The sequence below is a fragment of the Carassius carassius genome, chromosome 38 (genome assembly GCF_963082965.1).
Source record: "Carassius carassius chromosome 38, fCarCar2.1, whole genome shotgun sequence".
NCBI lineage: Eukaryota > Metazoa > Chordata > Actinopteri > Cypriniformes > Cyprinidae > Carassius > Carassius carassius.
The window spans coordinates 1,657,383-1,674,427 of record NC_081792.1 but is presented as its reverse complement, the minus strand read 5'-3'; the positions used below and the strand labels follow the sequence as shown (position 1 = coordinate 1,674,427).

Genomic DNA, 17,045 nt, shown 5'->3' with positions numbered 1-17,045 from the left:
AATACTCCCAAATTGATTATTAGAATATTAGTCTTTCTGCTGTAATTGTTTCACTTGAAACGGTGAAAGATTGCTATAATGCTATAAAAGTGTCGTTCACATACAGTATAAGCCCAAACTCTTGCAAACCGCTGTTGGAACCAAATGTAAAAACACTCTTACTCTTGCAATTAACTGACATGAATGCATTTTCATTTTCATACTGCCAACATCTCAGCCATTGAGTGACACCACTATCATTTTAAAACGGAAGCATCTGCGACTTACTTTCTATAATTACAGTCTTAGGCTTACGACTATTTCAAACACCATTAAGATGCAATTATGGCAAAGGCAAGTAAGCACTTAAATGACATAAAGCAAGCCAAGAAATCCATACTGAAAGCTTTTTTGACACCTGTCAGATGCGATAAACTTGCTAATCAAATGTAAATCATATGGCTCATACCATCAGTGTTCTTGCTACATTGCAGCCCAGAGTCCCAGCTCCCAGCAAGAGACACCTCGTCGACACGACCTTGTCCAGATCCAGAGACGGGACCAGCCTCCAACGCATCAGCTTCAGATTGAGATCGACGGAAGACTCGGCGAGCCTTGAGGAAATCAACGAAATGTGTGACATGCCACTGAGAAAACCATTTTAAAAGTGTATAGACTGACACCGAGTGTTTCGTACCTTTTAGGGTCCATACATTCACTGAGATTGACACTTCGAGGTCCCATCGCACCTTTGGCGTTCTTCTCCCAACCCACACTCTTTGGACATACTGCATGGACAAGTTAGTAAGCACAAATATACTGCAACACATGCCTACAGTTCCACTGACTTCAATATTAATATAAAAGACACTTGGCTTGGTGTCGTACAGGTAAAATAATTGTAAAGAAATATTTGTTCAACTTAACTGTACAAATGCATCAGACACAATATGTCTTTGGCCACTCTATCATATTTTGCATGGTTTTTTTTGCATCTCAAGTGACATTAGGTTTAGAAAACATTCATTGTTTAAGCAACAGTTCAACTTCTAAAACATGAGACACTGATGCAGTGCTAAATTTCTACAAATCTGAGGAAGAAACAAACTCTTTCTTATCTTGGATGCCCTGAGGATGAGCACATTTTCAGCTAATTTTCATTTTTGGATGAACTACGCCTTAAAGTCATGTGATCATCAACTAGTCAAGTATTTTTTTCTCCCTCTTAAAAATCATTAGCTAATCAAACTGTATTCTGGTTTTGAATACAAGAAAACACTGTGAGTGAATGGTGCCAAAGATGCTTCATCACTTGTATATGTGGCTATGTAGGATAATCTTGCTGAAATGATGGTGGATCAACCCAACATTCAATCACACACTGAGAGAATTCAATGCAAGTGAATGTCACAGTTCAGTAGGGCAAGCCTCACTGAAGTCAGAAGACATCCGTGCTTGTGCATCTGAAAAAGACAGCGGTGTAAAGACAGGAGAATCGACTGTTTGAGAGAGCGATGAAAGAAGCCATCTAGGTGAAAATGAAACGACCGGATATTGATCAGGAAGGGCTTTCAATAGCACTTATCAGGTTCCTACAGCGCTGTCCTTTCATTCTCGGCTGTTTCAGCCCAGTTCACACAGTGATTCACGAGTCTGATGTGTGATAAGGGTGAATATCAGGGAATCTCCACCATCAGTTCACAGCTGAGGAAGCCACTTTGATGAGTGACAAACATGTCCCAGCTCAGGAAGAATTTACTAGACATCAATAACTGAACGTGAACAGAATCATATCATAATTTCTTTATCCACTCATAATGTTATTTAAAGGCAGGGTTAACTATGAATGAACTCAGGCCACGGAAAGTGTCTGTGCTGGATTCCCATCTCATATGTATATATATATTTACATTTACATTTATTCATTTAGCAGACGCTTTTATCCAAAGCGACTTACAGATGAGGACAGTGGAAGCAATCAAAAACAACAAAAAGAGTAATGATATATAAGTGCTATAACATGTCTCAGTTAGGTTAACACAGTACACGTAGCATGGGATTTTAAATAATATAATAAATAAAAACAAAACAGATAGAATAGAAAAAGAATAGAGCAGTTTTAGTGTTCTCTAGTGATCTCTACACACACACACACAATTGCATAATAAATGAAAAGAAAATAGAATACAAAAAGATTAGAAAGGTAGTTAGATTTTTTTAAGAATAGAATTAGAATAGTGAGTGTTAAAGTTAGAGGGTCAAATAAAGCTGGAAGAGATCTGTTTTAAGCCGATTCTTGAAGATGGCTAAGGACTCAGCTGCTCGGATTGAGTTGGGGAGGTCATTCCACCAGGAGGGAACATTTAATTTAAAAGTCCGTATTTTTGTATTTTTTTTGGCTCATTAAAAAATAATCTTGCTGCCACATTCTGAATCAATTGTAAAGGTTTGATAGAACTGGCTGGAAGACCTACTAAGAGGCCACTTCAGTAGTCCAGTCTGGACAGAACAAGAGCTTGAACAAGGAGTTGTGCAGCATGTTCCGAAAGAAAGGGCTTGATCTTCTTGATGTTGAATAAAGCAAATCTGCAGGATCGGACAGTTTTAGCAATGTGGTCTGAGAAAGTCAGCTGATCATCAATCATAACTCCAAGGCTTCTAGCTGTTTTTGAAGGAGTTATGGTTGATGTGCCAAACTTGATGGTAAAAATTGTGATGAAACGATGGGTTCTGGAATCACAAGGAGTTCTGTCTATGCAAGATTGAGTTGAAGGTGATGGTCCATCATCTTGCAAGAAATGTCTGTTTGACAAGCTGAGATGCAAATAGCTACCGTCGGATCATCAGGATGGAATGAGAGGTAGAGTTGAGTGTCATCAGCATAGCAGTGGTATGAAAAGCCATGTTTCTGAATGACAGAAGCAAATGATGCCATGTAGACAAAGAAGAGAAGTGGTCCAAGAACTGAGCCCTGAGGCACCCCATATGAGATGGGAGGAGAAATTGTATTTCAATGATTTTATATATATATATTATAATCACCATGTCCCTTTAAGGCAGAAGTGGCCAACCCTGGCCCTTGAGATCCACTTTCCTGCAGAGTTCAGCTCTGAACCTAATTAAACACTCCTTAACCCAAGCTAATCAAGGTCTTCAGAAGTACTTAGCTGCAGTTTAAATTTTACGTAAAAGTGGATCTTGAGGGCAATGATAATGCAAACAAAATCAAACAATCTGAATCTGGATAATTAGCATCTTCCTAAAGTAGGCAGGAAGAAACAGAGTGCAAAGCTCTTCATATGACCCAGCTACAAAAAACCTGAAACCTGTGGCAGACAGTCTGAGGACTCTGTATTAACATTTAAACTGTTTCAGGCCTCTCCTGAAGCCTTTATGCTGCTGTTCTGAAGCACTCGGGTGAAGATAATAAATTACCTGCAGAAGCTGTGAGGTCTGGGAGCTTGACCCGAAAGATGATGCTGTGCTGAATTGAGCGGCTCCCTTGTAGAGTCCTGTCTCTGAAGCACAGAACCTCCAGCACATCCAGCTGTGAACCCCTGGCATTCACACGCACAAACACACACCATCAGAAACACACGCGGTCTCTGGAGTGACCTTAAACTTACCATTACATAGAAACGGTGCCTAGAAGTCTCAGCACAGATGGAGCACTATGACATTTAACTCTGAAACCTGCAAAATGCAGCATTATTTCCCATTTCTTCAAACTGTGCTGCATTTCATGAACAGTGCATCATTTTTTCATGTTAATTTTGAATTTGTATCTTGGTAATGCTTGGTTTTTTTAGATGATAATTCCATGTTTTTTGGAGCGGGTGCATATTCTGGTGCATATGAAATTGTGAAGGTCGAGACGCAGTTATCTTCATCAAAGCTGATGAGCGCTATTTTCTCTCAGGCAGTTTTCTGGAAATATTTGTGGGACCAAAAATAAATGAAATGAGCAAAATAAGTGTAAATCAGTCTACTGATTTTTGGATATGGAGCCACAGAACAATCCTTATTAATAGTGATATCAAAACACGTTTTAGGCATCATATTAAGAAGTGTGCATCGTGTATAGAAATACTCCAAATACAGTTTAATTATAATTTTATATCAGTAAGTCTTATATTGCTAGACTACATGACTAATGAATAAGCAACATCAATAGAGCTGTATATGATTTAAAATGTACATTATCAAAGCACAAAGGTCAAAAAAACAACACCATTGATTGACCAGGCAGTGCAATAGATCCCCACAAAACCCAACATATTAGCAGATGGTTAGAAATAGCTAGTATTTTCGCACATTTCTTTTGTAGCAGAACAAACATTTTGGAGTTTGAAAGTGATGTCAGGAAGAAAAGAGCGGAGCTGTGGAAACAGGGCTATAATTGAGCACCAGTGGGATGCGTGTTGGAAAAGCTCATTACAGACGTACCATTTTTTTGCGAGGAGGATAAGAAAGTTTCTGAGAGGCCAGCCTGGATGTTGAGGGAGTGTGCATGGGTCATACACACCCACGGTAATCTTCAAAACAAACCAGGACACATGCCATATTACACCAACATACTTTGAAGAATTAAATGTAAGGAATATTCTGGTTTCATCAGCTACCACAGAACACAAATTAGACATAATCTAATTATTAACTATGGTAATCTAGAGCAGGCCTCAAATGTTGTTGACAGAATTTGCAATATTCCTTTAATAAAAATCCAGCTTTTTACTAGAATTTACCTTCTTTAGGTCTTGGAAGAAGGAGGTCAAGTCTTTGAGAGGAGCGACTTCAACACTTTCATCTGTGTACTTGAGCAGAAAATGTGGGACTGCCGTCATACCACTGGAGGCGCACAGATCATCATATGCCATTTGCAGGCTTGATATCTGTGAAACAGATCAATTCACAGCAGTCAGCCTACCTCATTAACTCATGAAACACAATGAAATGAAAGTTTGGAAATCTGTTCGGCAAGAACTGAATCCGCAGTGGCTCCAAAAGCTGGTGTAAAGAAGGACAGTGTGCCATTTAGAAGGAAAAATCACTTGAATCGTGGTGACAATTTGAATTTTGTGAATGGCATTATAATAGAATAAAATCAAGGAAATGTATATGCTGTAACTGAATTTTGAATTGAATTGAAGAACACAACAGGTTTCCAAATACTCTTTGGTGCCACTGTATATGGCACGTCAGTCATCTTAGGGCCTAAATTACATTATGCATTCAAATAACTAACACTGAATTAAAAATCCTAATCAACCAGCACATGCTTTCCACCATGCCCTGACTAATGGCTCATTATCCTTCACACAAAACATCCTGGTCAGAAGTGAGTGATGGAGGCACCTGTTTGGCAGAGAAGCTGTGCTCTAATGACACTGGCTCCTGCAGCAGCTGGACCCCCTCCAGAAAACAAAGGGCAGGGAAGCAGAACCAATAATAGAAATGATATTTCTTCAGATCCTGGATAAACAAAAGGACCAGTCAGAAATAAATGGCTGAAAGGACATTAATCTAGAAGCACATTTTCTAAAATGTTGGCATACAAACCGCAAATGTCAAGAGGATGAATTTGTTTAGGATTGAGGAGTCTTCCAGCACAGCTCCTGACTGAATAACGCTCCAGATCTGTGAAGAAGACAACATTACCTGTATTAATTAAACTCACATGTCCAGAAGGTTTTTTTTCTAATTTAGTATACGCAAATGAAATACGCATTCACACTCTGAAACACATTCTGGGACAAAATCACTAAAAAAAACCTCAGCGCAAAAACCTAGCATTTAAACTAAGTCTTAGGTGCATTCCACTTCAAATGACCAGCTGATGCACTTAAAGAAATAGTTCACTGAAAAACAAAACATCCTAAGGCTGTCCTAGATGTAGATGAGTTTGTTTCTTCATCAGATTTGGGGAAATGTGTCATTGCATCAGTGTCTCATCAATGGATGCTCTGCAGTGAATGGGTGCCGTCAGAATGAGAGTCTAAACAGCTGATAAAAACATCACGGTAATCCACAAGTTTTCCACAGCACTCCAGTCTATCAGTTAGCATTAAGATGTTTTTAACTGAAATATGAGTCTATAATCCATAATAATGCTCCTCCAGTGAAAAAGTGCATCCTCTGTTGTCTCTCAAGTCAAAATCTAGTCACAGATTAGTTTAGAGCTGTTTAAACGCTGCTTGATCTGTGCAGATTTCTCTCCTGATTCAGACCAGAACACTTTTTCATTGGAGGAGCGTTATAATGGATTATGGACTCATATTTCAGTTAAAAAAAATTAACACTGGATGCGTTTCATCTTTTTGTCTTCTCCAGATGTTCACTGATGGACTGGATTGCTGTAGATTATTGTGGTGTTTTTATCAGCTGTTTGGACTCTCATTCTGACGGCACCCATTCACTGCAGAGCATCCATTGATGAGACACTGATGCAATGACACATTTCTGCAAATCTGATGAAGAAACAAACTCACCCACATCTGGGATGGACTGAGTTTTGAGCAGATTTTCAGAGAATTTTCATTTTTAAGTGAACCATTACAGAATAAAAAATAAATAAATAAATAATATTATTTTAGCACAAACACGTGTTTTTTTTTTTTTTTTTTTTTTTTTTAAACTAGGCCTTTTTGCCAAAGTCTGTACTATTTGGCCATGGCAATTATCATTGTTTTATTACCATTTGCAGAAAGCAGGCAGTAAATGAAATTGTTTTACAGTTTTTCTGGAGTGCTAAAACACTATAACCAGGCTTTTGAACTAAAATTTCAAAACCATAACGCCATTTTTGAAAAAGCACACCCATTTTGCTGAACTAAACACTGTTCCCCTGCTTTAACATGAGTCAGATTTGGTGAAGTGTTACTGCTAAACTCTACACGCAAGTCACTCAAGTCTGCACAGTTCGAGCTCAGTTAGCACACAGATACCCATGTGGAAACACTAGGAGTCAAAAAGTTATCACACACCAATCACAACCTTCGCTGGATAAAGGGCCAAAGTCAGCTTACATTTTTTCTCAGTGGCTTTGGTCCAGTTCTCAAATCAGAAATAAAATTCTCAAAACTACTTTTTTAACATCCACTATATTTAGTCAATGGTGCACATCATAAAAAGTTTTGATCTTCTGATCAAGTTGCTATTGCTTATTCATGCAACTGATTATGTACATTTATCTGTGATTTCCTACATTACCAGCTGCTATTGTCATGTTGCTTACAATGTACAGTCGTGGCCAAATGTTTTGAGAATTACATAAATATTGGAAATTGGAAAAGTTGCTGCATAAGTTTTTATAATAGCAATTTGCATATACTCCAGAATGTTATGAAGAGTGATCAGATGAATTGCATAGTCCTTCTTTGCCATGAAAATTAACTTAATCCCAAAAAAACCTTTCCACTGCATTTCATTGCTGTCATTAAAGGACCTGCTGAGATCATTTCAGTAATCGTCTTGTTAACTCAGGTGAGAATGTTGACGAGCACAAGGCTGGAGATCATTATGTCAGGCTGATTGGGTTAGAATGGCAGACTTGACATGTTAGAAGGAGAGTGATGCTTGAAATCATTGTTCTTCTATTGTTAACCATGGTGACCTGCAAAGAAACGCGTGCAGCCATCATTGCGTTGCATAAAAATGGCTTCACAGGCAAGGATATTGTGGCTACTAAGATTGCACCTAAATCAACAATTTATAGGATCATCAAGAACTTCAAGGAAAGAGGTTCAATTCTTGTAAAGAAGGCTTCAGGGCGTCCAAGAAAGTCCAGCAAGCGCCAGGATGGTCTCCTAGAGAGGATTCAGCTGCGGGATCGGAGTGCCACCAGTGCAGAGCTTGCTCAGGAATGGCAGCAGGCAGGTGTGAGCGCATCTGCATGCACAGTGAGGCAAAGACTTCTGGAAGATGGCCTGGTGTCAAGAAGGGCAGCAAAGAGGCCACTTCTCTCCAAAAAAAACATCAGGGACAGATTGATCTTCTGCAGAAAGTATAGTGAATGGACTGCTGAGGACTGGGGCAAAGTCATATTCTCCGATGAAGCCCCTTTCCGATTGTTTGGGGCATCTGGAAAAAGGCTTGTCCGGAGAAGCAAAGGTGAGCGCTACCATCAGTCCTGTGTCATGCCAACAGTAAAGCATCCTGACACCATTCATGTGTGGGGTTGCTTCTCATCCAAGGGAGTGGGCTCACTCACAATTCTGCCCAAAAACACAGCCATGAATAAATAATGGTACCAAAACACCCTCCAACAGCAACTTCTTCCAACAATCCAACAACAGTTTGGTGAAGAACAATGCATTTTCCAGCACGATGGAGCACCGTGCCATAAGGCAAAAGTGATAACTAAGTGGCTCGGGGACCAGAATGTTGAAATTTTGGGTCCATGGCCTGGAAACTCCCCAGATCTTAATCCCATTGAGAACTTGTGGTCAATCCTCAAGATGCGGGTGGACAAACAAAAACCCACTAATTCTGACAAACTCCAAGAAGTGATTATGAAAGAATGGGTTGCTATCAGTCAGGATTTGGCCCAGAAGTTGATTGAGAGCATGCCCAGTCGAATTGCAGAGGTCCTGAAAAAGAAGCGCCAACACTGCAAATACTGACTCTTTGCATAAATGTCATATAATTGTCAATAAAAGCCTTTGAAACGTATGAAGTGCTTGTAATTATATTTCAGTACATCACAGAAACAACAGAAACAAAGATCTAAAAGCAGTTTAGCAGCAAACTTTTTGAAAACAAATATTTATGTACAACCCGAATCCTGGAAAAGTTGGGACGTTGTTTAAATTTTAATAAAATGAAAACTAAAAGACTTTCAAATCACATGAGCCAATATTTTATTCACAATAGAACATAGATAACATAGCAAATGTTTAAACTGAGAAAGTTTACAATTTTATGCACAAAATGAGCTCATTTCAATTTTGATTTCTGCTACAGGTCTCAAAATAGTTGGGACGGGGCATGTTTACCATGGTGTAGCATCTCCTTTTCTTTTCAAAACAGTTTGAAGACGCCTGGGCATTGAGGCTATGAGTTGCTGGAGTTTTGCTGTTGGAATTTGGTCCCATTCTTGCCTTATATAGATTTCCAGCTGCTGAAGAGTTCGTGGTCGTCTTTGACGTATTTTTCGTTTAATGATGCGCCAAATGTTCTCTATAGGTGAAAGATCTAGACTGCAGGCAGGCCAGGTTAGCACCCGGACTCTTCTACGACGAAGCCATCCTGTTGTTATAGCTGCAGTATGTGGTTTTGCATTGTCCTGCTGAAATAAACAAGGCCTTCCCTGAAATAGACGTTGTTTGGAGGGAAGCATATGTTGCTCTAAAACCTTTATATACCTTTCAGCATTCACAGAGCCTTCCAAAACATGCAAGCTGCCCATACCGTATGCACTTATGCACCCCCATACCATCAGAGATGCTGGCTTTTGAACTGAACGCTGATAACATGCTGGAAGGTCTCCCTCCTCTTTAGCCCGGAGGACACAGCGTCCGTAATTTCCAACAAGAATGTCAAATTTGGACGCGTCTGACCATAAAACACTATTCCACTTTGAAATAGTCCATTTTAAATGAGCCTTGGCCCACAGGACACGACAGCGCTTCTGGACCATGTTCACATATGGCTTCCTTTTTGCATGATAGAGCTTTAGTTGGCATCTGCTGATGGCACGGCGGATTGTGTTTACCGACAGTGGTTTCTGAAAGTATTCCTGGGCCCATTTAGTAATGTCATTGACACAATCATGCCGATGAGTGATGCAGTGTCGTCTGAGAGCCCGAAGACCACGGGCATCCAATAAAGGTCTCCGGCCTTGTCCCTTACGCACAGAGATTTCTCCAGTTTCTCTGAATCTTTTGATGATGTTATGCACTGTAGATGATGAGATTTGCAAAGCCTTTGCAATTTGACGTTGAGGAACATTGTTTTTAAAGTTTTCCACAATTTTTTTACGCAGTCTTTCACAGATTGGAGAGCCTCTGCCCATCTTTACTTCTGAGAGACTCTGCTTCTCTAAGACAAAGCTTTTATAGCTAATCATGTTACAGACCTGATATCAATTAACTTAATTAATCACTAGATGTTCTCCCAGCTGAATCTTTTCAAAACTGCTTGCTTTTTTAGCCATTTGTTGCCCCCGTGCCAACTTTTTTGAGACCTGTAGCAGGCATTACATTTTAAATGAGCTAATTAAGTGGATAAAAGTGTAAAATTTCTCAGTTTAAACATTTGCTACATTATCTATGTTCTATTGTGAATAGAATATTGGCTCATGTGATTTGAAATTCCTTTAGTTTTCATTTTATTAAAATTTAAAAAACGTCCCAACTTTTCCGGAATTCGGGTTGTATTTCTCAAAACTTTTGGCCACGACTGTATTATATAGTTCTCTGAAATAGCTCAAAGGTACACCTCACAAACTTTAACTGGAAAGCATATATAGATAGAGAACAACACAAGAGTTACAAATTCTGACAAAGGACTTTCTCATTTTTATTCTCACCTTTGTGCACAGATTTATTTTTCTTTTCTATTTCACAATGACATTGTAATGTGTGTTTTATTCTTTTTTTTTCCGCAGACCTCTACTAAAAGTGTGAATCACATCCAATTCTTTTTCAATAAATATCCCACATACAGTAATGTGTACATTTGTACTTCCAAAATGGATATATGGCATACAGAAGTGCAGCCCAAACTGTTGTCATAGTTTAAAACATAATAAATAAAACAATTGGGGAGTAGCACACTTATTACCGGTTTTTGTAGTATTGTTTTGAATATCTCATTAGTGTAAAAAGGTGTTGAAATGTGTATGTTTTTGACTGTTTGTGTGTCATATCTGAGAGCAAAATTAGTTTTTTCAACGAGATTGAGTTGTTTTGTGTGAAGAGCTTCATTTTGACCTGAATATAGGAAGTTTGGGGAACTGAGTTAGAATTTATGGATTCGTGTTTACTGTTTTTGAGAATACGAGGCATAGTTTCAAGAATTGTGTTTAAGCAATTGAGGAAAACTGTAGGAATATTAGGAATAGCAGCAGTAATTTATCAAATGATGGAAAAGGGTGTTCAGCATCTTAATACACTGTGAAAGAAATCGCATAATTCACTGGTTCTCTATTCCGGTCGTCACGTACTGTACCACCGCTCTGCACATTTTGCATGTGTCTCTTATCACTTCAGAGGTTTGTTCTATTCGACAGTAAGTGCCCTGCGAAGTGGACATCACAGGATATTCCACCATGATTCCAGTTCGAAGGGACTACAGGGAATATCTGTTCCATTCAAAGGACATGAGCGTGAAACTTGACTTTAAATTGTATTTATTTCCAGAGGTATATTATGTCCCACTTCACACTTCTGTATTAAGTTTCGTCGGTGTGTTAAGACGCTGCAGGCCGTGGTGTAGTGCAAATCTGTGAATGAATGTCCTGTAAACTTCCAGTTAATCAGAACACAGTTCATATAGAGAGCTCTCTTCTAATGAGCTGATGATCTGAATCAGGTGTGTTAAACAAGACAGACATGCAAAATATGCAGAGCAGTGGTACACAAGGACTGGCACTGAGAACCACTGCCATAATTCAGTCACCGGATCTACGCAGGCAGCCAGTGCAAATACGCCATAATTCTGAGTGAATCGAAGCACTGCACCTCATTGGCTTCTTTCTCCAGCAGAGCTCTCTTGTCGGTGGTTTTGAAGGCTTCTAATGTGTTGGTGTTGTAGAGAGTTCCAGAGGCTGGACAGCAGCGAGCAGGTGTGGCTCCATCACTGAAACATCACATTCATTACACTATATTACTTGTATTTGGGTCACTATATGCATGATTCTGTTTTGTAACCTGTATTGTATACCTATTATTTTCACCATTTGCATCATCTTTAACAAGCTAACCTTTCAACCAGGAAATGTTGATTGGCTAACCATAATATCTTAACCTCCTATGGATTATGGTAAAATCACTGTAATGTACAGCTGTGAGTGGCTTACTATTTTTATAGAGTGTGCAACATGCCAAAAGAAATCCAATACACATTACAAAAAGAAAAGGAAAATCCTTCCATGTCCTCGTTAATTTAGTCATTCCATACACCTGTGTTTTCCCAATTATCCTGAGTTTAAAACCCCAGTCTATTGTGTTCATGTTGGTGGGAGATTATTTGTCTACCCATGTGTGTCCTGTTTACCCCTTTGGATTATTGAAATTAAAAGAAGAGTTCTGTGCATTCTGTGTTTCCTCGTTCCTCGCAACACACATATTGTGACAGAATCTCAGACCTAAAACAGTTACATCTGTTTGTCTACCCTCCGTTTTGTTTCAGTTTCTATTTCTCAGTGTTGTCTTTCCGTTGTGTTTTATGGATCCCCTCCTTCTCCCTGAATTCCTCCTCCTCCTGCTGAAACAGGAAGGATGATCTCTCGAGAACCATACCAGACAGTTTCTGTTATTAGCTCTGGACTTTCTATGATGTGAGCCTGAATGCTGAGTGCAGAGCATTGTCGTCCGAAGATGGTCCTCGGGAGGAATTCGCTGCCTTTGTGGAATAGACTCTGGCGAGAAACGGGTCGCCTCTTACCATCTGCTCTGTGGAGGATCTCACCGGATCCACCCCCGACCCAGAGCCCAGCCCACCATCTCCCCACGGGACGGAGCATACGCCCGAGCCCAGAGCCCAACCCATCAGACCAGGTGCGAGAGCCGGTGACAGTGCCCACCACGATGGAGCAAGCTGGGGACGCTGTGAGTGCAGAGAGGAGCTCCGTCCCCTGGACCGTGGTTATGGAACGCCAAAATAACGAGATGGATCTTATAGACTGGGAATCTGACCTGGAGACTGAACTGCACCCTCTCCTCTCTACGTTGTCTCCGCTGGTCCCAATCCGAGGGGGCTTCCGATTCTCCAGTGCCTGCACCTCCAAAATGCCTGCCCTTCCACCCGCCTCCTCCACCACTGTCATCTGGCAGCCCCTCTGCTCGCCCTCAGCCCACCATCTATGTGGTGTGAGCCCTGCAAGACCGTGATCGGAGTCTCCCTCACCTCAGCCTCTGACCTCCGAGGCCCAGACTCCACCTCGGCTCCTAACTCCCTCGCCTCCACCGTCAACCATCGATCCATCAGCTCCACCGGCTCCCTCGTCCCTCCAGCTCTGCCTTGTTTGGGGGACGACCCGCCATCACCTCTTGACTCCTCTCCACTGGCTGCGACTAGTCTCTCTGTCCCACCAGCTCCATCAGGCTTCTTCATCCCCTCGGCTCCACCTTGGTCCTCAGTTGCTCTGGTTCGCCATGGATCTCTGGATCTCCGCCTTGGTTGCCAAAGCCCTCTGCTCCACCCTGGCCCACCATATCCTCTGCATCCCCCTGGCTCATTGGCTCTCCATCTCCAGTACTCCATGGCTCCTCCAACTGTCAGCTCCACTTTGGGTTTTGTCAGTGTTGTGGACTTGAGTTTCCTTATTTTACTTTTTTGTCTTAGTTCCTGTTTTCCTGATTTGGTCATGTTTCCTGTGCCTGACGTTATGTTCATTCCAGGTATTCCCCATCTTTTTTGATTTATCCCAGGTGTGTCTCGTTTCCCCCTCGTCTTTTCTTGTTCCTGGCTCCTTGGTTTCTGCACTGTAGCAGCCCGTGACGAGATGTGTTTGTGTGTGTGTGTGTGTGTGTGTGTACACTGTGTATATTTATTATGTTTATATATAAATACAAAGACATCCATGTATACATTTTAAGTTATGTTTATATATTAAATATTTATAAATAAAATAAATTATATGAAATTTTAGTTTTTCAAAATATATACTGCGTCTGTGCTTTTATATATACATAATAAATGTGCACAGTTCACAAACATATATTTTGTGTATTATTTGTTTATATTCATCGTTTGACAGCACTAATGTAATGCACTTGTCCCCTATGCCTTTTGCAGAGCTCTTTGAACCGAATGATTGGAAAGTGCCCTATTTTTACAACTTGAATAATGCCACCGTGTTTTTTTTCTCTTTCTTGGAGAAAAGCAGCATGTGTGCAGATGGTTGTAGGGGGGCAGACGTAACCCCCTCATCACTTCTGCAGATAGCTGCGCCGTGTGGTCAGCACAGTTACTCAACCCTCATAAATGGAAAATTAATTCTACTGAAACGATCCTCGAGGATTTATCTGGCAGGAAAAAATCATTAATTTCACAAGTAACAGACGTGATATTGGGGCCATTATCCAAGGCTTTCAGAATAACCAACTGCATTACATGGTTTTATTACAGAAAACTTACACATCAAATGCGCTGAACTCCAGTGTCAAGCGTGTCGGCAAGCCAACGGGATCACCTGCGATTTATAATAAAGCATTCGCATTAAATTACAGCTTAAAGGTGGATAAAGTATTCTCAGACATTTTCATTTTCATTATTAATGAATCATTGGTGACATACACCTGAAAGAAGAGTATTGCCACAAAGGCATCTATAAATAAACACTTTTGTTTCTGCATAACATCCAAGAGAAAGTGCCAGCTTAAGAAGTTGATGGCTATGTTAGGATAGCACACTTCTATACTACTCTCTTAATATTTCAGCAGTATGCAGACAGTATGTGCATGTTTTGCATGCATGTCTACTACATTTGACAGTATAACATTCTGGACAGCAACACTAGCAAACTACAGTCTGCATACTGCAGAGACATACTACAAATACTACAGAGATATTCTCTTAATATTTCACACAGAATGTACTGCGCAACAGAAACTGTCACAGTCTTGTCATTGTTTTAGTTTTCCCTCATGTGTCCGATTCATTATCTCGCTCTAAGATTAATAAATGCTTTAAAAATATGCTTCATCGTTAGTTCAGTGTTTCAAACAGCCGTATGGTGAATTGTTGTCACACGACTCTACACTACATTCTGATATAAAAAGCAATCTACATCCAGTTATCCAGAAATGAAATTGATTATTATAATTTAATTTTGAGGGGAAAATGTCTTCACTTTTGTCTACTCGAAGAATGACATACAGTAGATCTTAAAACTTGAATTATTTATGTGCAAATTCAACCACAGTATTTACATAAAGACATTCCATAAGACTGAATATAGCAGTTGATATTTAAAAAGACAAATGTGATTCATTTGGTCTCTAATCATCAAGTTTCTTTAATTTTCAGGATCTAAGCAATCTGTTCTGACAGAAGCCTAGCACTTGTCATCTCTTTCATGAACACATTCTCCAGTCTCACCGTTATAGTAGTAGCCTTTGATGTGTTTGGGACTCTCGTCTAAGCGGAAGTCATTGAGCTTCTTCTGGGTGAGCTGATGCCAGAATCCTGCCTCCAGGGCACTGCAGAACGGGGCGAACTGCAGCTTTGGGGCGGCTGCGCCTCTCTCCATCGACTCGGCTTCCATCAGGACTGATGCGTTTGATTCCTTATGACACAGAACAGAAGATCAAACTAATCCCATGAGACGACTGTATACAGCCACTGAGTATTTCCACTGAACCTTTAGCATAATAAATGTGGTATAAAAACAAATGTTTTGCCTTGAAAATTTTTTTTTAATAACATTATTTATTTGTTCAAATCACTTAAGGGCAAGATTATAATTTCTAGTGACAGCTAGCCAAGAGATATTTTAATCTTTTGATATTTCATAATAAAATAACAATGTAGTACATATATATTTTTAATAATGTAGTATTAACATATATTTCTCAGTGCTGATAGCCTGATAATATTTTCTTATAGTAACGATTACATTTCTTGTTCGATTGGATTTGGGGAAGTTGGTTAGTTTTAAAGTAGTAGTTCCCCTTTCTCACTTGAACAAGCTTGAATGTTTTTAAATTAATATTTCACTAAGCTGACACGTCTATACAACTGATTATGTCTTGTCGATGTAATTAAAGTAAAAACTGCGCTCTCTAGTATTGTGGTTTTATTGACACTACTTCGGTAAAACCATCGAGTCTGTGCCACTGTGATCGTGTTTGTGTTTTAAACACACTACAGTAAAAGCCTCCACATTGGAAATGTGATCTGTGCCGATAATAGCCACGTAAATGACAAACAGAGAGTCAGAGCAACAATAAACACATTTGATAGAAACATCACTTACCAGACGAGCACTTCCTGGTTGATGTCATATGACCACGGTCAGCTTGCACGCATGCGCAGTCGGTTTGTTTTGGTACGGAACAGCTAGCACTTCACAAATTACTTGAAAATTATTTCAATGAGAAAACAAGAGCATGCAGAATGGAAGTTAAGGTGCCGTTTTCGCTGGTGCTACGACTAGTTCATGCTTGAAATGTAATATTTTTACAATTAAAAAAGACTTGTTTATAAGACTAGAAATGTTTTAAAGCATCATATTGTCCCGCTGTTATAAACAATGCTGGCAAATAACGTTAACCATCCGCAAACCAACGCTTTATGAGTGTCAAGTTCTCTTGTGCTGTGTAAAGTTAATAGTCCAAAAAAAAAAGTCTTAAGGTGCCAAAACCATCGAATAAAAGACAAAAACCCAAAACAAAAGGAAAACACAGACAATTAGACAAGAAAATACTGATAAAAATCTATAAACGCTGCTCCTTTTCATTTTAACTGTTCGATGAATCGGTTGATATGTCGGGTCGGGTGCCGTGCACAGCAGATGGGCGATAGTTAAGTTACTAACTTAACCAGAAAATCCAGACTGCTGCTTCAGAGACAAGACATTTACAAAAGCTTTAACTGAGCTGTGGAGTCGGTCGAGATGAGCAGCATTCCTTCAGCATCAGCCTCTGTAGAGACCTGCACTGGGACGTCCTGTGTGCACAATAAGATCTTCAACTAGCATGACTCAACAGTTTACATACAAATCCAGATTTAATACGAGTTAAATCATGTTTATAGTGGGCTCATGCAATTGCAGTTGTCAATCAGGTACTATAAGTGGCATCACAAATAAACAATAAAAATATGAAAGTGTAAGTGTGTCAAGAGTGTATGCTTAAATAATAAACACTCACATGTTAGCATGTTAAGCTATATGTCTATTT

At 39.8% G+C, this 17,045-nt stretch overlaps 1 protein-coding gene across 1 annotated transcript in view; it reads right to left on the bottom strand.

Moving 5' to 3' along the window:
- LOC132119146 (ubiquitin-like modifier-activating enzyme ATG7) overlaps window positions 1–16,315 on the bottom strand; it is a 77,858-nt gene extending 61,543 nt beyond the window's left edge. The window contains exons 1-11 of the mRNA XM_059528895.1: window positions 16,121–16,315; window positions 15,244–15,430; window positions 14,281–14,335; window positions 11,661–11,778; window positions 5,539–5,616; window positions 5,335–5,451; window positions 4,725–4,871; window positions 4,426–4,514; window positions 3,415–3,536; window positions 677–767; window positions 449–593 (exon numbers count right to left, since the gene is read on the bottom strand). Coding sequence (XP_059384878.1) covers window positions 449–593; window positions 677–767; window positions 3,415–3,536; window positions 4,426–4,514; window positions 4,725–4,871; window positions 5,335–5,451; window positions 5,539–5,616; window positions 11,661–11,778; window positions 14,281–14,335; window positions 15,244–15,409 — 1,128 coding nt within the window. The 5' untranslated portion in view covers window positions 15,410–15,430; window positions 16,121–16,315. The remainder of the gene's footprint in view (window positions 1–448; window positions 594–676; window positions 768–3,414; window positions 3,537–4,425; window positions 4,515–4,724; window positions 4,872–5,334; window positions 5,452–5,538; window positions 5,617–11,660; window positions 11,779–14,280; window positions 14,336–15,243; window positions 15,431–16,120) is intronic.
- Between the last annotated feature and the right edge of the window lie 730 nt (window positions 16,316–17,045).